The 22606-nt window shown below is 44.0% G+C and overlaps 1 protein-coding gene across 5 annotated transcripts in view; it reads left to right on the top strand.

Annotated features, from left to right (window-relative positions):
* The window catches only part of GRIP2 (glutamate receptor interacting protein 2), a 249001-nt gene that overhangs the window by 177854 nt on the left and 48541 nt on the right, over window positions 1-22606 (top strand). For all 5 annotated transcript variants that reach the window (XR_004981034.1, XM_036390864.1, XM_036390863.1 and 2 more), the window contains exons 2-7: window positions 11413-11493; window positions 14660-14795; window positions 15566-15711; window positions 18535-18621; window positions 18889-18964; window positions 19622-19767. Coding sequence is in view for 4 of the 5 variants with exons in the window: in XM_036390864.1 (XP_036246757.1) it covers window positions 11413-11493; window positions 14660-14795; window positions 15566-15711; window positions 18535-18621; window positions 18889-18964; window positions 19622-19767 (672 nt within the window). In the remaining variant the exon portion in view is untranslated. The remainder of the gene's footprint in view (window positions 1-11412; window positions 11494-14659; window positions 14796-15565; window positions 15712-18534; window positions 18622-18888; window positions 18965-19621; window positions 19768-22606) is intronic.

The following is a 22606-nucleotide window of genomic DNA, read 5'->3' as shown; positions in this document are numbered from 1 at the left end:
GCAATTCAGGCAAATTTTTAACAGCTGGTTTGATGAGATCAGGCTGCACCAGTTCCAACATCAAATCACTTGGAGCTTTGGAACTTTCATATTTCATCTTGCTGTCCTGCTAAATCTGATATTCCCTGACTCTTTGATTTCTCTCCTTCTCCCTCCTTCCTTTCATTTTAAGTGAGGTTCTTGCTTACTCTTTCTTTAGTCATTTAGCTATAAGCTTATTCCATCTCTCACACAGCTCTTGTGAATCCTTCTGACACAGTCTAGGATAAATCAGCCTGGGCTCATACATGGGCCATTGCATAAGAGATGGTTTGTGTGTCAGAGTCTAAAATCTACATATGTTTATATCAGTCCTGAAGTGGGAACATCTGTATGTATTAATATATTATGGCTTTTACCACATGAATGAATAATCCAACTCCCACGATTTGGTATTTACTTTTTTTGAAACATTGCTACTTAGCTGAACACTGAGGGAGAATCACATTTATGGGAATTAAGTCTTAGTAAGGTTTAGCAGAGCTTCATGGATAAGCTGGAAACAAGTCTAAATGGGGTGCCAGAAATCTTTCTTTTAAAATAGTTAATGCTGTCTGGAATTTCTTCCTGAATTTTTGACTCCCACTGGCTTTTAAGCACTTTGCATCAAAATGCAGTGCAAATCTCGGATAAAGCACCTGATTTGCCACCTACTGCATTAAATGTCTTCCTCTGTGATGTCACCTTCCTGCAGCACCAGCTGTCTTTGTAGTGCTAAAATAGGTTCCCAAACCTTGGGGACTGCCCTGTGAGCTGGGGGCTCCAGCTGGGGCATCACCCTATTGCTGGCAGACCTGGCTGTGAGATGCCTTAGTGCACTGGCCCATGGGATGATGCAAAAAGCTGGTGGAGATAAGTTTTACCTGAATCTATTTGCTCACTTCACACCTTGATCCCTAGCTCATGCTTTTATTAAATGTTACTGCCTTGAAATGCACCTCTTCTGTTGCCTGATTTGCCAGTGCTCTTTTTCGTTTCTTTTGTTTTGTTTTGTTCTGCTGTTTTTGTTTTCCTGTGGTTTGCAAGGGTTTTCTTATTGCTGTTGGCACTGAGATTGACGCATACCACACATGGACCTGTATCAATCTCAGCCACCTCTTGAACTGCTGCTGTAAATCTCCCAGATTTGATCCTTCATTTAATTTTCTGTGCCTTTCCTCTGAGTCAGAGCAGACTTGTAATTGGGAGCAGAGACAGGGTGCTAACCTGGATATGTGGTAGGGTGACCTTCCTTGAAAAAGCCCTCCTGGGCTCCCCTTGCACCCCTTGTTATATCTTGCTGGTCCGAATGTTGCTTATGTCAAACTGATGAGATCAGCAGGGAAGCAAGATGTGATTTGCTTTTCCAGAAGCAAAAAGAAGGGGCTTTTCCCAACTCATCTAAGGAGCTGTGTTTTCTAAAAGGTTTCCTTAAGCTTGCTTTACCTCTCTTCAGTTGGTCTCCACATAGACTGCTCTAAGTTTAGAGGTGCTAAAATTTTGCATGTGCTCTTTGGGGCACATAATTTACTTTTGTAACAAGGACTCTCTTTAAAGTCCTATAGAAGTTAAAGAAAAAAAAAGGCATCAAAACTGTAGCTAAGTCCCTCTTTGTAAAGGATTACAAGGTTGAATGTTGGCACAATGTCTTTTTGCCACCTCATCTTCCCTGTCTGGTGAAGAATCCAATGGTTTTTCCTTTGCTTTGCTGCTGCTTGACACAAGAGATTTGCTCTTGACAATTTGCCTGCTGAACTGGGAAAAGTTATCTGTCTGTAGCAAAGCCCAGAATTAAAAACTGTTGTCTCAAGCCCCTAATTTACAAACTCCAGGATATCTAGTGATAGTTTTCATTACTCCTGCTTCTATTTCAGAACTCATGTTCTGTTTTTTTACTTCCTATCCAGGTATATATTGGGAAGTGGGTATTCCAGTTTTCCTCTGTTTGAAATTAAATGTCTTTTCACTACAAAAAATGTAGCTCAGGGAACCCTGACAGTCATTACTTTTTGTCTCTGCTGCAGTAATATTGATGTATCCTTCTGCTTCATTTGAGGTGGGATCTTCAGCTTTGAGCTGGTCAAAACTGCAGAAAATATTTATTATGGGCAAAAATTACCCTTTCACTGAACTGTGATATTTCTTTTCAGCCAATTTAATCCCGAATGGCACCTTCACCTGTTTTGTTTTGGGTTTTTTTTGTAAGACTGGGTTGTGACTGAGCCATTCAACATCTAGTCTCACTCCCTGCATAATACAGGTCAAAGAGCTTAGCTCCTGTGAACCATCCTCTGAATTGCCTAAGGGCTGCCAAATGCTTCTGAGAAAGATGTCCATCCATCATGCCAAGACATTCTATAACACAGTGTCCAGGTGGTAAATTCTTTGCATTCAGTGGAAAGAGAGGACATGCACATGTTCCAACATCTAGGATGCATCTATAGCTTCCCTTCTCAAATTCTGGCTCTCTAGCTCTGCCCTGAAGGGTTCTGTGCTCTCCTGCCAGGCTCACACACCAGACCAGATTGCCTTCTCCCTTCTCTTCAGTACAGCCCTACCTTGTACTTCTTAAACTCCTCTGCTCCCTGGAAAGTTAGCAGCCTCTTGATTTAACAGTTCTTTTGTAAGATCTTGGAGGATGAAAGACAACAAGTACCGTTTTTAAAGCAATCATAATAGGGATCAAAGGAGAGTTTGTAAAAAGCAAAATAGGTGCAAGAATTTGCTATCGCTATCACTGCAGCAAATTGATCTCCAGAAGATGGAAGTCCTGACTTCTCCCTGTTCTGTCACCCCCAAGCTGTTGCTTTGTGCTTCATGTTCCCACCCAGGCTGTGCATGAGTATGCCCAGCTCTTGGCACTGCCAATGGCCCTTGAGTCCTGTCTCCCTGTCTTCTCCCTGGACCTCTGTGAGTCCAACCCCGGCCTTAGGTAAGACAGTAAAAACCCCAACAAGACACTAAGATGAAATATATTTTAATATGGAAATTGATAATGTTTTTGGCTTCAACTATTGATATATCAAAAAAATAAAAGCTGTTGCCTGCTAGGGTGTAGCTTTTGACAAGCTGCCTTAGTGGGAAGGCAGCTTGGAGCCAAACCCTCTGCAGTGAAAACATTCATGATGATTTTCATTAAAGAAAACCTTGTTTTCCTTTTTTTGACTGACTCCAGGGTTTTTAAAGAAGTAAGTAATAGTGGCCTCTAGACTTAGGTGGCACCAGTGATTTGAGTGCTAAAGTCTAATAAACTGACAGTACTTAATTTCATTTGATTGAAAATCCACAATAGAGCTGTCTTTTATTATTTGATTTTACTCTGCAGTCACTTAGCATGGCATTTGGAGCTTGAAAGAAGGCAAGTCCTCAGGGTTTGGATTCAGCAGGCTGCATTTCTTATCCACCTCCATATTTAAGAAAGAGTTTGGAAGATTACATGGAGTTAATAGGGAGAATTGATTCCCTTGCCAGCTAGGTTTTACTGCTGCCTGCTGCTTAGATTAATAAATCCAGTTGTATCTAGTGAAGCATTCTTCCTTGGAAATGATGCTAGACTTTATTGGTAATTTCTCACTATATTACAATTGCTAACTTTGATAATTTCCATGAAAGATCAGTCTGAAAATGTATCTTATTCCTCTTGAACTTTTACTCTTGAAAGTTAGTTTCTTCAGATAACACAATCAATATATCAGCAATATTTCATCTTTCTAGCTTAGTGTTGGACTGTCCCCTGTACACTCTATGCTGCTTAATAAGAGAAATTGCCAGATTGACTGGAAAATGTAACTTTAATAGCATCATTTCAGACACTAGAACCATTGAGAAGTAATAATCTCATGGAGTTGGTTTTTGCACTATTCTTGTCTCTTGTGCACAGAATTACTGTGGATGCTCTGTGTGAGTCTGTGAGTGCAAATGACCTGCAAGGGGGTGAGGCACTGCAGGGCGGCCTCTGCCACTGGGTCATCCACAAATATAAACTGATGAAGCTGTCTGAAAATGCCAGGGAGGATGAGAAGGATTGAAGGAAGGGAAGTCTCTCTCCATTTTTCTCTTTGTATTTTTTAACACTAGAAATGCAAATCTTGCTGGGGACTGCTTAAGGAAAATGAACTTGAGAGAGCTCAGTGAGTGAAGAGGGATCTTCTTGGTGTTGATGTTGTTAGAAGATTGTTAGGAAGAGATGGATAAAAGTGAAGATTCTTGGGTTTTTTTGGAAAAGCTATTTGTGCTGAAGATCCAGCCTGTGAAATCCCTCAAGCAGCTCTTAATAAGCCTAACTTAATGCACAAAATCATATCCTCACTGGAATCAGGAAAGAGTCATCCCTGATACTTTTAAATGAAAGAAACAAAATCACAGGCTACTTCAGAAGAACAACCTAAGCTCCTCTGTGAACAGAAGAGCAAAGGAATGCTTCATTTCCAGCTGTTCTGCATCCACTATCCCCTGGTCTCTTCCCTACCATGCAGAGGAAAATGAGTGGTGAAGTTGGGCTAGACCTGGTTTGCACAACAGCTCTTTGCTTTTCTGAGAGCAATAACTTAAGTCTTCTCTACTCAAAACACTTTTTTTATTGAAAGTTACAAGATTATAAACCTCCTTCAGGCTGCACTCTCTCTTGCCCCTCCAGGTTGATGGATATTGGCCACTGGCTTCCAGAGGTGCAGAGGACAGAAGATGAACAGCATGAGAATTTAACTTTCATACAAAACCAGGAAAGAGAAGAAAAAGGAGCTGGTTTTAATAACTTTTTTTTTTTGCTTTTGCAAGTACTTTTTCTCCCGTCTCTCAGTACAGCTTGAGTGCCAATTAAGAACTGCTTCCAGGTCCTCTATCGCAGAGTCCCTTGGATGTGCTGATTAGATAAAGTGACTCTGTGTTGGCTTCCAAAGCAATAATGAGAACAAACAATGCATTGTAGCAAGGTATAGAAATGACATGAGTGTAATGATTCTTAAATTGTGGGGTTTTTTTTTCCTTTTTTTTGGTTTTTTTTTCCCCTTGGAATGTAATGTATTTAATGAAAACAATGAAGAGCACCAGATGTTGGCACTGCAAGCTGAGTCCAGCATTCATTCTTATCAGATGGGACTTGGATCAGTCCTTGAGAGGTGTTTAATATCTTGTGAAAGTTGGTGTGAGTTAAACCTTACCAAAGCCTGTCTTTTCTGCAAAGTCAGCTTAAATGGGTTTTGTGCACACAAAACTTGTTTACTAAAAGCAGAAACTCTTCCCACATCTTCATGCAAAGCAGGAATCTTCCATCAGTGTTATCTGCTACAGTCTTGCAGGGGGTAAGAAATATGCTTTTATATCCCCTGGAAGCCAACCTGCTTGGTAACAGAGACATTTTCTGGCTCATATCTTGGTCCCATAATGGCCACTGCTGTGCAAATAATTATCTACAGCATTTCAGTTGAAAATGATTGCTTGAAACAAATTGTTCCTTTAAAAGTAATCTTGGTTTCTTAATAAAAATAAAAAAAAACCTAGAAGAACAAAGCACAGAGTTTCTGTTGAACAGTAGGCTATTGTATTTTCCTAGAACTGATTCCTGTGAATACAGCAGCAGGTGTTATGAAATTGTACATGCCTGAGAAGGGTTGGTAGGTGAATGAATACAGAAGAAGGGAAGGAGAAATGTGGAGGGTGTGGGGAGACAAATTTCATGCTGTGTCTATTGAGGAGAAGGAATTAAAAAGTACAACTTCCTTTTGGAATACCTTTGAAGTTTGGACAAGTTCTTCCTGGCTCAGAAGCCGGGAGCAGCAACTACACAAGTGGATGGAGGAGCTGCCACAACAGCCTCTGGTGGCACAAGGAGCTGCAGTTGGTGGAGCACGTTCCCAGGCCAGGGTAGGGAACACAGTGCCATTGCAGTAGGGCTGGCACAGGGACTGGCAGCAGGTTCAGAACAATTTTTTCCCCCAGAATTATCTGGGAAAATGGGATAAAACTCAGTTGTTGTTTTTGGGCCAAGAGCCTTATTTCCAGCAAGGGTGGTTCTTGTACAGCATGGCTGTTTTCCTGGGCTCTTCATTCAGAAATTTGTGATGAGAGAAGTTTCCCCAACTTCTCATTTGTCTCTGGGTGTCTCCTGAGTATGAGCTGGGAGGGGATTTGTTGCCAGTAAAGGGATAAATGAGAGGCTTTTCTTTACAAAAGACAACCTCTGCAATTTTTACCAGATTTGTTGATACATGCATTTATGAAATTAGGGAGGAGCTGCACCCTAAATAACTTGGTCTGTTCCAGTCTGAGCTCACTGGTTAAGGGGAACTTGTTTTTAATCTTTCTGGCTAAAAGGAAGGGAAAAGAATTTCAAAACACTGCTTGACTTTGGATTAGTGCTGTGGGAGAGTTACATGGAAGGTGCCCTGGGCTGAGGGAAGGGCTAGAGCTGTGGTGGGCACTGGGTTTTTCACTGGCATTCTTCAAGCCCACCCCACCTTCTCAGGAATAAAAAGTGAGGAAATGCTTGGCCCTTTCAGGGTTGGGTTGGGATTTTTGTTTGTGGTGGCTTTTCTTTTTTTCTTTCTTTTTTTTTTTTTTGGGTTTTTTTAATGCTGCAAGCTAAAATCAGTGTGATGAAAATGAAATTGTGGTGCAGAATCCTAACGCAAAAGTGACTTTCTGTTTTCTTGTTTTAAGCACAGGAGTGTGGACTATCTTGTCTAAGGATTTAATGTATTTGTTGCTGTATGCTTGGATTAGTTTTATGTAGGGCAGGATTATGCTTTAGCTCACCTTTTCCAGTATTCCAGGAAAAGCAGTCTAGAGATCACTGATATATATGTTTCATCTGTTTCTTGGGGTTCTATTTATTTCTTTTCTTTAAGTTTAATGATACAGAGCCAAAGCACTGTATTCTTAGAGATGGGAGAAGACCTGAGCAGCTGTACTGGTTATAGTGAACTCATGTACAGATTTTCCAAGGGCCTGAGGAGCTGTGGATTTAGATGGGCAGAAGAAAATTCAAGTCACCTGCTGAGGAAGGCTTGGGGAGGTGGGATCCTTTGTGCAAGCAGCTCCTTGTCTGAAGCAAACACATAGGGTGAGCTCTTGCTCTGCAGTGAACTTTGTAATTAAGTAGTTTCAGGAAATCATGCAGCCTGTAACAGTATTCAATGGGCTTTTTGTTTCCCCTGCTGGGCTCTCTGGATCTGCCTGTCTCCCATGTTAAAGGATAAGTGCTTTGAAGATGGGAGGCCACCACTGTGCTGCTCTTGTGCAGAGCTGACACTGGCACTGCTGTCCCCATCCTGCTGTGGTGGTGCTGAAATAACCCAAACTGCCCTGGGGAGTTGTGCTGGAGGGGCGGTTGGGTACAGCCTTGCAATCCAGCCTAAATCCATCACTGGTGCATGAAATGCCTCTGGCTGTGCTGCCATGTGGAGTGCCAGCCTGGGGAAAGTGGGGAGGTTTGTGTTACTGTCCTCCTCTGATGATGGTCCAGCTCCTGGCCAGGCTGTAGTGGGGGCTGTGCCATGTGTGAGCTAAAAACAAATTTCAGATTCAGAATGGGTGTGCATGGATATACCACTTTCCCCTACCCCTCCTTCTGGTAATATATCAAATTTTTAAAGGTGATGAGATGCCTAAAGATGCAGCTAGATGATTATAGTCTGTTTTTGAAATATATGTCTGCATCTTCAGGCACTCAGAGATCTTTAAAATCCCAGGCACTGGAGGTTTGCTCCCAGAGCCGCAGTTTGAATCATCACTGGTTGCCTGACCCACACTCGTGTACCCTTGGCTGCTCTTTGCCTGACTACAGCTAAATGCCTCCCTTGACTTACAGAATTAACTCTCCTCAAAATGGATCAAATTGCAATTAGTTTTAGTCATTTGGATTTCTGCTTCCAGCCCCAAGCTTTTATTCTAGCAAAAAAAATACCGGCTTGCCTTAGCGTGAACAGCTTTTGGTTCATAATGCTGGTTTGGTATTCATTTCCCTAAACAAGGAATGCAATTACCCTGTAGCAAAACAACTGTCTCCAACTGTCTTTTTTCCATTAAACAAATGGGAAGTTTTACCTCTTGGTCTTTCCATAAGATTAATGCACTTTCTCTGCAGGAACTGTCTTAAAGTGATCCAGGAATCTGAACAACTTGCATACAGCAGTCTAATTGTCACAGAATCTGATTTAGCCAATGCTCATTTTCATTAAGAACTGATCTCTGCTAATAATAGAGACTAATAGCTCTTCTAAATGAATAAAACCCCAAACTTTCCTTTTCCCCCGCACAGGCAGGGATAATGAACTCCTAAATCACTGCTCTTTCCAAGGAAGCTTTTTTCCCCCCATTTAAACAGTTTGGCTTGGCAGCTAACTGATGTCGTGGTGCCTGTGCTTGCAGGGGCAGTAGAGTCTGCCCTGACTGTCCTTCATTCCTGCCCCCCCAGCTAAAGCATGGAGATTTTTCCTGCTCCTTCATCTGTCTGGTTTGTTTTTGAAGCAATGAGATGGGGATTCTCTCTTGTTTACTGTCACTGTACATGGTACACTGTACACTGATGTGTATCACTGTTCTGCACTGCTTCTGCAGGGGGGGAGAGTTCAAAGCTCTGTGGGAAGGTGTGGGGACTCAGAAGTTCTTCTCTCTCTGGTGTTATGTAAATAGTAGGGCATGTAAATAGTAAAAACTCTTGTCAAAGACTTACAGGAACTTTGTATGCTGCCACAGATTCCCATCAATATAGGGATCAATATATGGAAAGTGTTGCAATCTCAGTTTTATTGAGGGTCTTATGCACTTGGTGAGTTTTTCTGAAAGGTCTAGAGCCAGCATTACCATCACTGCTTGAAAGCCATCAATTACACAATCTTTTTTTGGAAGATTTCTGGCCCTCTTGCTGTGAGAGAAAAAGCTTGATAAATACAACTCTAATCGCTCCAGCATGGATTGCTTGCAGAAAGAACCTGCACAGGATTTAAAAAAAGAGTTACTTTCCCAATTTTAAGGAGAAGAGAGGTTCATGGATTTTCAGTGCTTGGGTTGGTGCTGCAGTTTTGGCTGACTGATCAATCAAAGCTGGTTAGCAGCCTCACCCCCAAACCAGTCCTGTGCTAGGCAGAAGAAATTACTGAGAGCACAAAAAGAAGGACTTCCTTTATTAAAAAAACAATGTAACCCCTTGCACAAACTAACAAAAAATTTCATAAAAAGTGACTGCATGATTACCAGCTTGAGTGGCAGAGCAGGAAATGGGCTGCAAATGAACAAAGAGCCGTGCACAGGCAGGGATGCTCTGCAAGCAAATGCCAGTTCCCATTTCAGCAGGCCACGTGTGGCAGACTCCTTTCCTGTTCAAACGTTTTAGCCAGATAATGAGGGGAGAAGCCCAAACATTTTTCACATAATCCACTGAGTTTGGAAGGGAGGAGCAGTAGGAGAAGGGTAGCTGTGGTGCTGGTTGTTTGCTGGCTGATGTGGCTGTCAGGAGCAGCGGCACAGGGCAGCGTTGCTAATTGCCAGCAGGGCCTGTAGCTCAGGTCACTGCTCTTGGGCACTTGGCTGCTGCTGGAAGCTGTTGTTAATGCACAGGCAACCTGGTTTCTTGCTCAAAGGGAAGCCAAGGCATGTTTGCCAAAAGCTGTTGGGGTAGGGAAGGCAACCAGTAGCGAATTGGGGTTTCCTACCAACACTGGTCGGGGTTGTGATGGGGAAATGAAGCGCAGAAGGGTGCTGGTGCCTGTCTGCTCTGGGGCGGTGTGTTTATGTGAAACAGATGGTTCTCTGCTTCAGTTTGCCAGCAGATTATGGAGCTGGCTTTGAACCATCTTGTGTGGTTTCCCAGGAATTCAGGGATCCCATCCACAGCAGAACCTCGCTGCCTTGAGCACGTTACCTGGGGGCAGAGCTGGCAGCAGTGCTGCATGCTGGGGTGGTCCTCGCCACCCGCAGTGGCCTGGGGCACCAAAGGCACGCTGATGCTCCAGTGCCAGCAAAAAGTTCCAGCCCTGGGTGGCCCAGGGTGTGTTGCAGATGCTTTTTGCACAATTACCTCCAATGGTGGAAAAGGAACCTTGTGCTGGGTTTCCTGAGCTTTAGGATTCCTCTTCCAACGTGCTACCACATTTGGGAAAGAAATAAAGGGTGGCTGTAGCTGTTGGGAATGTGGGCAGGGAGCAGTTGGATTTGTCCTGCTGCTCCCCTGGGAATTGCCACCTTCCTTTATACACCCAAACCATCCCTGTTATCTGACTCTGCAGTTCTGCCAGGGATGAGGTGACTGATAGAGAGAGGAGAAACCAGAATATTAGGAAAAACCTCCTGGTGAGAGAGACTAAGATTTTACACCATCTTTTTTCTGTTTATGGGGAAAGTGGGCTGCCAGCAAACTGAACATTGGGATTGGGTCCACTCTGTACAGACCCTTGTCTTGAATGAGGCTGCATTAAATCTTTTGTTCACTTTGTATGGAGGGGGACAAAAATTTCTTTGTACCTTAAATGTAACTTATTTAAGGGTTGTGGACAGGAATAAATGGATAAGGTTTTCAATAACCTGTATTTGTACTATCATGTACAGCTTCTAAACCTCACAGCTACTGAAAAATTCAAGAATGTGGTCACTGAGAATGGGAGTTATTTGGTACTATATCGTTACTGGAAATTATTAATTGGAAAAGAGCCAGCTTTTTATGAAATGCCATAAAAATAGACATTTTAGATGGATGGAAATGAGATCTGCAAAAGCATGCTGCCTTCTCTGCAGATAAACTCTGTGATAACTCTGTAGCCTTCCAATAGGACAATACAAAGATATTTAGATGCCTTAAATTTCAGCTTATGCTGGACAGTGTATTTACAGTGTATAATGCTATTCTCTCTTCACTCTGACTTTTTTTTTCCTTTTAATCATTTAAAAGAGAGTGCTCTCTATATTGTACAGAGGCTGGAACAGCAGCTGGAAAAGGTGACTGAAATAATGGGATCTATAAGAATAGGCAATTTCACTCAAGTATAGTGATTTAGTGCCCTGTGAGTGTCCTGATGTATGACTGCATTTCCAAACACTGTAAGTTTTTTCACAAGCATAATGACAGGCTTGAAACTTGTGATACGAATGCCCCAGCTTTCTCTATCCTCAGCTGTTCCACATAATTACAGGAGTAAGGGAATTTTGTTCTCTCCTAGCAGATTAGCTCCAAGAAGAATAAATCAGATAAAGTTACTGCCTTCCTGTTTCCCTCGCTGCAAGGTGAGAGTCCACACAGTGCAGTGCAAAGCTGGGGCTGGTAATGTTTTTTCTTGCCTGCAGTCTGTGATACAGATGGGATTCCAATTTTGGTGTCACCAGGACAACTTCTTAAAGAGATCTGGTTCAGTTGCTTGTGGCTTTTGGTACTAATTTCAGCTTCTGTGTTTGCTCTGCTCACAGATGATGGCCCTTACTCAAAGGGGAGCAAGGACTCTGGTGGGATGGACGCAGCCCTGGTCTCCAGGAGGCAAAGCATCCCAGGTAAAGGAGGGGATCAGCTCCTGCTCCAAAACATTGGGGCATCAATTACAGTTTACCTGGATATCCCTAAAATGGGTAAAACCCTTCAAAACACTAATTTTGGTGCATCTATCAGCAAGGCTTTTGCTGGAAGACAGAAATGGATGGTGGTAACTGGTCTCAGTGAGTGGTGTGTTACTGGTACAATCCCTGTCTTGTGTGGGCCTGTTGACAGTAGTTACAGGGAGCTGGGGAAGGACTTATTCCCGCACTGGACTGACACTTACAAAGAAGAAAACAGCAGAAAAGGAGAGAGGGAAGAAATGCTGCCATAGCTGAGCTCATCAAGCTCAAGGATGGAGACTGGCAGTGTCTGGCAAGCTTTGAATTTCCCACATCTGACTAAGTTTGTTTTGATATTTAGTCAGTCACAGCAAATTTTTGTGCGAGATAAACCTTCCCAAGCAGAAACACCCCAGGGGCTGAAGAGGAAGTGGAGAAGAGGTAATTCATTTGCCTCTGCTGGCACTGGGCTTCACGTGCCAGCAGCACTGCAGCAGGTCTGGATAGGCTGCCTTGGACAACTCATCTCCTTCCTAGGAAAGGCAGGGACTTGGTTTTGACTTCTGGCTGCTAATGACCAGTCACAGGGTTGGTTTAGTGTGTTCTAGGTAATGGGGAGGAAGGGGGCCCTTCTGCTATTGCTTCATCATTCAGCACTTGTTCCAGAGGATATTCTGCATCACACCAGTGCAGGGCAGCCCTGATGGGGAGTGGCTCACAAGAGCCAGTGCTTCCAACAACCCCAGCTCAAGGTATCTCAATAGGGAGGGAAAAATTCAGGTGTGCTCTTCCTGCCCTGGGATGCAAAGTCCAATCATATATGCCAGTAGAAGAAATCCAGAGCTGCTTATATATGGTGCTTAAAGACTATGTCTTGAAGGACCAGGTCCTCCTTAACCAGCTCACTTTTACACTGTGTGGGTCTGTGACAGTAGCAGTAGATTTATAGAAGCATGGGTCAAAATTCCTTATGGCTGACCTTGATTGGTTGATCTCTGGGATCTGCCTTTTTTGGAGCAGTATTTTCTCCTTGAACCCATAACAATGGGTAATTTCACTCTGGGAGTTCTCATTTTAAACGCCTATCAAGGATCAAAATTTAACCTCATTGAAAAGCTAATAATCTCCCCTTGTGGCACCATCTGTGTTGATCAGTCATGTCTGTAGTTGAGAGGAAATTTGCAGGATGGTGCTGGATGTTGTTCTTTTCAGCACGGTGGCAAGCCCCCCCAAGGTTCTGGCAGCCCCTGGGCTCCTGGGTTGGTGAATTGAAAATTAACTTACTGCAGTTGGCAAGGGATCAAAACTGAGTTTAAAGAGCAGAAGTATTATGGACCTGACATTTTTACAAGGAGCTGCCAGTGCCACATTAAATGGGTGCCCAGCAGTGCCTAAATGCCTGCCAGACTGGAGTTGGATTGCAAAGAGGTTCCCTACTCACATTAATCAAGTGCACAGATTATTCTTGGAAGTGCTTTACAAAACAGGTAGTGCATGGCAGGGCTCTAAGTGAGCTGCAATTTCTGGTGTCCTGGTGGCTTTGAACAGGAGCAAAGTGCTGGTGATGAGGCACCACAGTGCCAATAGACCCCGTGTTTTGGATGGATGGAGGAGGCCCTGCACCAGCATGGATCTTCTGTGTCAATATGCTGTTTAAGGGGCCCTGCCTTGCTCTGGAAGTCAGTGTTCAAGAGGTTTCAAATGTTCCCTCTCCAAACAGAGCATCTCATTTAAGCCTGGTAAGGTTTACTGTGTAAACAAGCACCTGGGCCATTTGCAACATGGGGGTTTTGTCCACATCTGTGGGGCTGCTGTTTGTTGTGTGCTGCCAGTGCCCATCACCACCTTCTCCTCACAGCCTTGGAGAAAGGCACCCTGTGTGAGGGTGACAGGTTTCCTCCTGTAAAATCATGGAAGATTTCAGTACACTGAGATAGTAGAGGTAGAAGGATAATGCTATGGACAAATTGTGTAAAAGCTTCTGAGAGGAGGCTCTGCAAGGTGCGGATGTTGTCCTATTTGCCCTCCTTTGATCAGAGTGTGAGTCTGTTGTATGCAGTATTGCAGAGCTGCCTTTTGCCAAGTCTTTGGAGCTCTTGGTCTTTTCCTTAGGCCAGGATTGATTCTCCTGCTCAGTTACTGCCCTTTCCATGCCAAATCCAAAAGCTGGAATAATTTAGGAAACCTGTTTTTGTAAGACCCAGACATGATCTGTGATGAGATCAAAACTAATACTGGGTTGGGCTTGTATGTAGGTGCTGGACTGACAGGAGTGTTGTCTTGGACTAGAAAAGGTAAAATGTGCACTGCCTGCAGCACCCACAGAAGCAGAACTGGTGCAGCAGGTGTGGGGTGGGCATCCCCTGGACCTGGACCTGTGTCTGGTGGCAGGCAGTGCATGTGGAACAGCTCATGGTGTCAAAGTGACTCCTGTTTTCAATTCCAGCTGCAGATGAGCTGCTAGGAGGGAGTTTGACTTGGACTAGTGCAGATGGGTGAGCAAACTGCTGTGAGTGAGTGAAGGTCATGCCTCCCCTTCCACTCCCTGATAATGGCAGGATCTCACTCCACATTGTGTTCTGTATCTCCCAACTATATTGATGTCTCATAATAGTTTTTTTTTAATCACAGTATTTTAGGATCCACCCTGTTCAGTCCATCCAGGCAGCTACTGCAGGTCCACATCTCCTGGACCTGGCTGCAGGAGCATCCTCCTCCTGTGTAACTGTGACCACCTGATAGCTCTGTTAATGCCCTCCCCACTCTTGATCAAACATAGTTCCTGAGGTGGTCTCCCTGGACCATTGCTGAGCTCCCATTACCCTGGTTTTGAATTTTTCTACTGCCTCCAGCACCTTGAAATACAAGGTTTTTACTCTCTCATAAGCCCATACTGCTCTGCCTTGTCTTCCTTGGTCCTGCCTGCTAGACCTGCATGCAAACATTGCTGTGGGTCTACCAGGACACACTTCTGTTTTACAACTTAACTTCAAATAAACAGAGAATTTTTCTTAATGCTAGTTGTTCAAATCTACTTTCCCACTCCCTGTAGGAAAAGGGTGTACTTGGGATTGAGGGAATGTGCCTTCCACTGAGTTGTTTGTCTTTATTCCCAATCTTTCAGAGGAGTTCAGAGGGGTCACAATCGTGGAGCTGATTAAGAAAGAAGGAAGCACCCTCGGTTTAACCATTTCAGGTGGCACAGACAAAGATGGAAAGCCAAGAGTCTCCAATCTGAGGCCAGGGGGACTGGCTGCAAGGTGAGAAATAGAAATGGGGTTCAGAGAGTGCAGCAGGAATGGAGAGGAATAGTTGCATGTTCCAGCTACTGAATGAATAGAGTTATAATTAAAGTAGTTGGCACCCAAGACCCTTTTTTCAAGTGCCCCAGAATGCAAAGTTGTTGCTTCAGGAAGTAGAACATGTTCTATTTTGAGTTATTTCCTATGCTCTGTGCAATTATGCTCTGAAATTTTTTTGTAGGGATATTTGTGGTTCTGTGAAATTAGGCGGCCTTGTCAGGGGAACTGCATGGTACAATACATCTTGATCAAGCTAAGTGGTTTAATATTGTATCTGTTCTGAATACTGAGTGTATAAGTAACATTATTGGCTCAGAAAAGAAATGGGCAAAGAAAGGCTTCAAGAAGCAGGAAAAAGGAAAGAGTAATTGAACAATTTTGCAAAAAACAGGCAAAAGGAAAGATGTTTTCTCTTTCCCTGCTGGATTTTTTTCACACAGCTCTTGGTGTGCTTTTCTTTGACTGATTACTCTACATGAATGGGAACTGAGCAACAGCAGAGAGGTTGTGAATACGTACACTGCAATTGTTGCTGTACATACAGATCTGAACACTTGCCACTGGGAGAGATAGATGGCTTCAATTCTAGCACTCCCCTCTGGTAGCAGACACGTGCAATCAGACAGCAGAGATCAGTCCGGCATTGCTGGCTTGTTCAGAAAGTCCTACAGTTACCAGCCAGCTGGAGACTTTGTGCTACCACTGCTTTTTATTTTATTTCTTTGCAGGAGTGACCAGCTGAACGTGGGGGATTACATCAAGTCGGTGAATGGCATTAACCTGACCAAGCTGCGGCACGATGAGATCATCAGCCTGCTGAAGAACGTGGGCGAGAGGGTGGTGCTGGAAGTGGAATACGAGCTCCCTCCAGCCGGTGGGTGCCTCTCAGACAATGCAAAATGCTCTCTCTTCTTGGCTGCTTTTTTGTCCTGGGATGCAGATGGACTTGCTTATGCAGAGGTGCTGTGGCCAAGGCAGTGTCCAGGGGCGTTTTGCCGTTGCCTTCATCTGCTCGCGCGGGCGGTGGAGGCTGCCGAGCTCTGTGCAGTCGGAGCAGAGCACTTTTTCCAGCACAGTGGGTGCCTGCTCATGCACACTGGCAGGGGATGGCTGATTTGGTCTGTCTTGCCTCGGAGTGACTCGACAGCACAAGCCAATCTGCCTCCTGATGCTGCTTCAGCTTCTCGTTTTCCCTTTTGGAGTGTGGCTGCAAGAGGTTTAATTCAGTCTTAAACATGTATTACCAGATGCCCTTTTCTGAACTGTGGCAAGTGCTGTTAGTCCTCAGGATTCTTTGAAGTGTGACGTGTTTTTAGAAGGGAAACTGAAGCAATCTGCTTTCCAGCTAAGGGGCCCTGGCAGAAGATGGCAAACCCAAATAACAGGGCTTATGTCCTGTCATGGGTGACTATGTGCTCTTGCCCCCATTTGTCTTGATGATTGATGTTTCTGGTTAAAACAAATTCCTCGATACAGTTTCTCATCACAGTCTTTCCATTGTGAATACAATCCCCCAGTTACTCCTCATTCATTTACCCAGATCAATCAGACAATGACTGGGCAGAAAAAATAGAACAACTAAAAATAAAATGACAGGAAAAACAAAACTAATGAAATCTAACATTTTGCCCCAGATAGGAAGATATTTTACACTTCAGAGGTTTGCTGTAGCTGCTGCCTTTAGATGAAAAGTATTGAATATAGAAATGACAGTATAAAACCCAAAAGAATAAAATCTAATCTGGAATAGATGACTCTGTATCCATCATTCCCCTCTCTTCTGCTGTGAATGTTAGTGAGTTTTTGCATACACGTCTGGTAAAGCCAGCTGTGGCTCAAGTCTTCCACATCCTCATGCTCCCTAGAGATGACCACTCTTAACCCTTCTCCATGGTATTCCTTATTCTCTGTGATATTCCTTATGAGGAATAATGATAAACTGAACTTGCCAGCCAAGGAGTGGTGCCAGCTCAATCAGTAGCAGCAATGCAAGATGTCCTCAGCTTTAAATGAGCAGGAAGAGCACACTGAGATAGTGACTTCTCTTCAGTGAGATTATTGGGGCTGTTTATGAATGGTCCAAACAAAGAAGCACTGCAAAATACAGGGAATTGTCAATTATTGCTTGATTCCAATTCATTGTGGGCTTTTATCTGCTGTGAGGGTTTGTTATCACTGTGTATGCTCACCATCCCCCCACCTCTGTTTTTCCCTGGGCAAAGAGCAGAAATACAGTGGAATTCAATAACTTGTGCTTGTGGGTTTGACTTTTTCTCCCCACTCTGTAATTTCCTGCTTTGAAAGGGATCTTGCAAGTCCAAATCTAGTTTTCAGGCTACTGTGTCCTATCATCTTTTTCTTAAATAAACCAAACCCTGTGTTAACACTGGCTTAGGTTTCCCAGCTCTCACTGATCTTATGAGAGGCTGTTGCAGCACTTCATACTTCAATGCTTAGGACAGAAATTGGATGGCTTCTGAACTCATTTGTGGATACTTTATACCCTTTTCTTAGTATTTGAGTATCACCCCTTGGCTGGGAGCCTTCCTGTGCCATGAGCACTCCCTTCTGGAGTATTTCTAGGCTGTGTCCCTGTTAGCTGTCTGTGCACAGCAGTAGCACCAAAGTGGGGACAGTGTTTTGAAGGTTTATTTGGCCTCACTGTAGCTGGTCCCCAGGGCTGTCTGCCTGCAGACAGTACCATGCCTCCATTGCATGTCTTTTGGGTTAGTTTAAGGGCTGGGCTAACCCTAATTTGGCTGCAGGTTGCAAGCCTTCAGGGTGCTTGGCAGAAGGGTGAGTGTGGTCAGTGAGGACAGTGAGGAGATTTGCTTTGAAACTCCCCTCCTGAGCCAAGGGAAATGGCAGTGGATGTGGCAGTGGATGTGCCTAGGGCACCCTTCATCTCCAAGTCAAGTTCTTGGTTTTTTTTTCCAGATTATCCTTGTGGCTATTCATGACACTTGGTTTGAAAAGTAGGAATTTTCAGAGTGGACCAGGCTGAAATGTCACCTGCAGTTCTGGGTAGAAAAGACTGGGAAATTGTCCCATAATCACTGCAGTAGTGCAATAAATTGTTAGCTAGTAGGGGACATTAATAGACGGAAACCATTTCTTTCTTTTTCTCTTTACTTTGTACATTTTGTATTTTGTACAAATAGTACTGTGTATTTAACATAAAAATACTGAATTGCCCTAAGGATCAGTTTAAAGGATTCGCTTAATCTTTTTTAAAATCCAAAATATGAGAGGTAAGGGAAAGAAACCAACTTTATGCTTTGAGGATTTGGGATTTTCATTTTCTTTAAGGTCAGCTGGTGACTTGATTCCTTATGCTGCTGCTGGTTTTTTTAATAAGTTTCTATCTGTGGCAGAAGCTTTTGAGAGAAGCTGAATGCATTAAAGCCAGTTGATAAACGAGATGGTTTTACTTGAATGTCAGGGTATTAACCAAGACAAATTTGAGGGGAGATGCACAACACTGAGCTGGTGAAATCATCCTAAAACATGATGTTGGCTCTGATAAAGGTTCATGTGTCCAGGCTGGGCTCTTTTTGCTTCCAAGCAGAGAATATAAAATATGGGTTTTGGGCTGGACTTTAATTTCAGTGTTGTTTGGATGAGTTTTGATACTGTTTTTCACTGTGGTTGGAAAAGGTTTATCTGGGGTAACTGGGTCTTTCTCTCTTCCTTTTAGTGCCAGAAAGCAGTGCTGGCATTATTCCCAAGACCATTGAAGTGTCCCTCTACAAGGAAGGCAACAGCTTTGGCTTTGTGCTGAGAGGTTAGTAGCTTCTCCAGTGAAAAGCAGAAGCAGAGGTGGAAAGTGGGAAAAGTAAGAAGGTGAATGACAAAAACCTCAGCTAAGCAGTCAAAGCATGTCCTGGAGAGGATCCCCTGCTGCCTCTAAGGACTGCCGGCTGTCTAATCTAGGGCAGTGATTTTGCTAGCAGGCTGTGTTAGCTGTTGTGTGATAAATGTCTCTTTCTCGGTGCTCTCACTCAGACTTTCAAACCTCTGGTGACTTACGGCTTTCCTGCTTTGATTACAGGGGGAGCCCATGAAGACTGGCACAAGTCCAGGCCACTGGTGCTTACCTACGTGAGGCCAGGTGGCCCTGCAGACAGGTACTGCACCTCCACATCTGCCTTCACAGGACGCACAACAGCTGTCCCCTGAATGTGTCCCCTTCCTGTGCTGGTGCCCCCCTGAGGCTCCCCATGCTGGTGGTGTGCAGTGCCAGCTGTGTTACGGTGCCTGTGCTGTGAGGGGAGGTGGCACGGTGCTCCCAGGCTGGCCCAGTGCACATGTTGGAGTTAAAGGCAGAAACTGCTCCTGCAGAGGCAGCCCCTTCATTGGCCCTGTGCAGCTGAATTGCTGATGCTGTGTTGGAAAGCCAGTCTATCTATTCTTGTGCTCATAATTTAATGTGATGGGCCTGGTACTATAAATAACCCAGACTACTGTCCAAGGAGTGTTCTTCCATCCTACAGGATGAGAGTAATTGACTTCCTAATATGTGTGTGTATGTATATACACACAGGCATGCATAAGTGTATACACACAAATAAAATGCATTCATATATTTACAAATAGATAATACAGATATATAGCAAATTCATCTATATAAATATAGATATTTATATAACCATATATAGATTATTTATCTAAATATAAATATATATAGACAAAGAAGGGGATCAAGAAGGGAATATGTATATATAAAGAAGGGAATTTATGTATATATATACATAAAGAAGGGAATTGCCTTTGGCTTCTTACAGGGAAGGGTCCTTGAAAATTGGGGACAGGCTGCTGAGTGTGGATGGGATTCCTCTGCACAGCATGACCCACGCTGATGCCCTCAACATCCTGCGGCAGTGCAGCCAGGAGGCACTTTTCCAAATCGAGTATGATGTGACCATCATGGGTAAGGACAAGATGGTTATGATGGGATTTTTTTCTCTGATTGCCTGGAAAGTATGTGAGACTAGAGACAGTAATTGGGATACTCAGTTTCAGTGGAAAAATTGCTGAGCAATGTGCTGCCAGCATGGATATAGGGGATAAAGTTCAATGCTGGCTTTGTTAAATGCATTTGAAATGCCCTTATGCAGTGATGTGTCTTGATAGGAATGACGAGTGGCTTTAGAGGAGAGGGCAAAAGGGGATTTTCTAATGTAGGCAGGGAGGGCACAGGAGAAGTCAGAGCTAAAGGGGGCTGGAGTGCTCTGCCAGCACTGCAAATAGCACTATTAAATGTGAGCAGAGGAGTGAGCTGCATGCAGGCAGACTTGCTGTGGCCTTGGTTCTGAATTTTGACCCTGCTTAATTCTGGAGCTTCCTTTTCTAAGTAATGTTATTTCAGATCTTCTTCTGAAATAAATGAGAGGTGATGAAATGCTTGACCCCAAATAAGACAGAATTTACTGGAGGGCAGAGGATGAGTATTTCTAAAGAGCATTTTACACAGTTTGAGGGTTTGGTGAGTTGGTGGTTGTTTTCTTTTTCTTTTTTTTTTCTTTTGTTTTGGTTTTTTAATTTGATTTTAAGTTTCAAGCCCTGGGAAAGGGTTTATTATTAGCTACTGTAAAGTCATTTTGAGCTGGCTTTGTGACATACAGCTGTTACTGCAGGGAGCGTTGTTAATGAGTTTAGGGTTACCACAGAATTTGAAGCTGTGATGGTTCTGAAGGCTTGTTGAGCTATGTAGTAGGTTGTGATGTTTCATATCCATCTCCAGAGGGGTTTCTGCCTCCTTGGAGCCATGAACTTAAAACCTGACTTGGAGCAAAAATAGCCATGAAGGTGATTTGGTATCTAGGTGTTTCTTCTTGGCTAACTCTCTCACCTAAAACTGTGAGGGTTGAGTGAACTTGGAGAGACAGCAGAATTTTATGCAGTGGCTCTCCACCTTGTGTTGCTAATCTGTGGATCAGAACTAGATACTTCCCAAAAATGTAAAACCTGGCCCTTTCTTACATAATTTTTGCCTAGAGAGTGCTCTCTGCAACCCTGTAAAGGAATATATTCATCCTGCTTTCTTTTAAGGCAAGGTGATACAGAACATGTTGCTTACAACAATCTCTGCAGAGAGTTTTGCCAGGCAGCAGCTAATAATTGCAGTGGGAGATGAGTACATTGTCCCCAGTTCACAACTATTACAGCCTCTGGAAGAGGATGAGGGAAGGGAAGAGCTGGTGCTGAACGTGGTCTGGTGATATTTTCAGCCTAAAGGAAGGACTCTTAATTCCCATTTTGAAAACCTGGTGAATGGGCTGGGGACACCACAATGAAGTGGTGCTTGTCCTGTTCATCCTCAGGAAAATAGAGGTTTTTACATGGTGCTCACTCTCTGCTGCAGCTGTTTGTGCTGGCGTGGTGTGGGCTGACCCTTGAGGAGGGAAAGTTGTTTTTCTGCATCTGTCCTTGGTGAGAGCCCAGGGTTGCTGTGGGGGAGTGTTGAATCACGGCATTCCCCAGCTGTCTCTGTGGTTTTCCAGCCAAAACTGAGCACTGGGGATGATCTGCATGGGGCCAGCCCTGCTCTTGGTGTGAGGGATGTGGCAGCTGCCTGCCATTGCCATGAGCATCCCCTGCCTGTAGGGAGTTCACCAGGAGGCCAGTGTGGGATGGGACCATGGCAGGCTTTTTGTCAGGTTGGCTAAGATTTCTCAAGGCCACTGAAGGAATTAAAATAATCTGCTATTTCCATTTTAAAAAAGTGCCAACTGCCCATGGACCCTCCAGGGGCATTGGGAAAATCTCTGCTCTTTGCTGATGCCAGATGATCTTTGCAATGAACAGATGCTTTCCCATGGCTGCACTTTATCTTAGGGGCCTTTTGTAAAACAAGGGAGAATGCAAAAAAAAAAAAAAAACAAACCCAAAAACCAAAAAAGCCCAAACATCTCAAGTAAACTGACCTGCCAGAATATGGTATTTGAGTAGTTACTTTGTGAATAATCTGTGTGTGCTATATACCAAGGATCTGGGCTGCAAGCCTTTAGGGTTGACTCATGAAGGAGGAAAGGTTGCTGCCAGAGATGATGAACGAGCAAAGCAGTTTGCTGTGTCCTTTTCCTCCTCTCCCTTCCCCTGGCTGCCCCTCCACCCATTCAGTTTTAGGCTGGAGTTTTTTAAGCCTAAAAAGAGCTTAAAGGAGCTTCTAAAAGGAGCTCTCCTGCTGACAGAGTGGAGGGCTGGTAGTGTCCCACAGGTGGGTGACTTGGCAGTGTCTGCTGAGCAGTGGCAGGGGCTAGAGCCTGAAGAGGGGCCCAGGAAGTCAAATGCCTCCATGAGCCTGTAAAACTGCAGGGGTCAAGAGCTGGTGGGCTGTGTCAGGAAGGGGGTAGCTCCCCAGTTTGGTTCTTCTAGGAGTTTTTGGTTTATTTTGTTTGCATTTGCAAGGGATGTCCCTTTCCTTCCCCTCTCCCATTTCTTCTTTTCCCTTTCCCCTCTCCCATTTCCTCTTTTCCCTTTTCCCTTTCCGCTCTCCCATTTCCTCTTCCCCCTTTCCCTTCTTCTCATTTTCCCTTTCCTTTTCCATTTCCCCTCTCATTTTCTATTCCCTCCTCTCTCCCAAAGTGCATTACAGCAGGAAAAATTCATCCCTACCCACTTGGCTTATTCCCCAAGCAATTGCACTTTCCAGGCTGGTTACAAGAGCCATTCCTCCTTAGAGATGTGAGCAAAGCCATGTGAGGCTCAGAAACCTAGTGCAAGAATGAAACACCCTCACAGTACTTCCTTAAAAAGAAGCTGCTGAG

Source organism: Molothrus ater, chromosome 11 (genome assembly GCF_012460135.2).
Source record: "Molothrus ater isolate BHLD 08-10-18 breed brown headed cowbird chromosome 11, BPBGC_Mater_1.1, whole genome shotgun sequence".
Taxonomy (NCBI): Eukaryota; Metazoa; Chordata; class Aves; order Passeriformes; family Icteridae; genus Molothrus; species Molothrus ater.
Note: the sequence above shows the minus strand (reverse complement) of the source record. Positions and strands in the feature narration are given on the sequence as shown.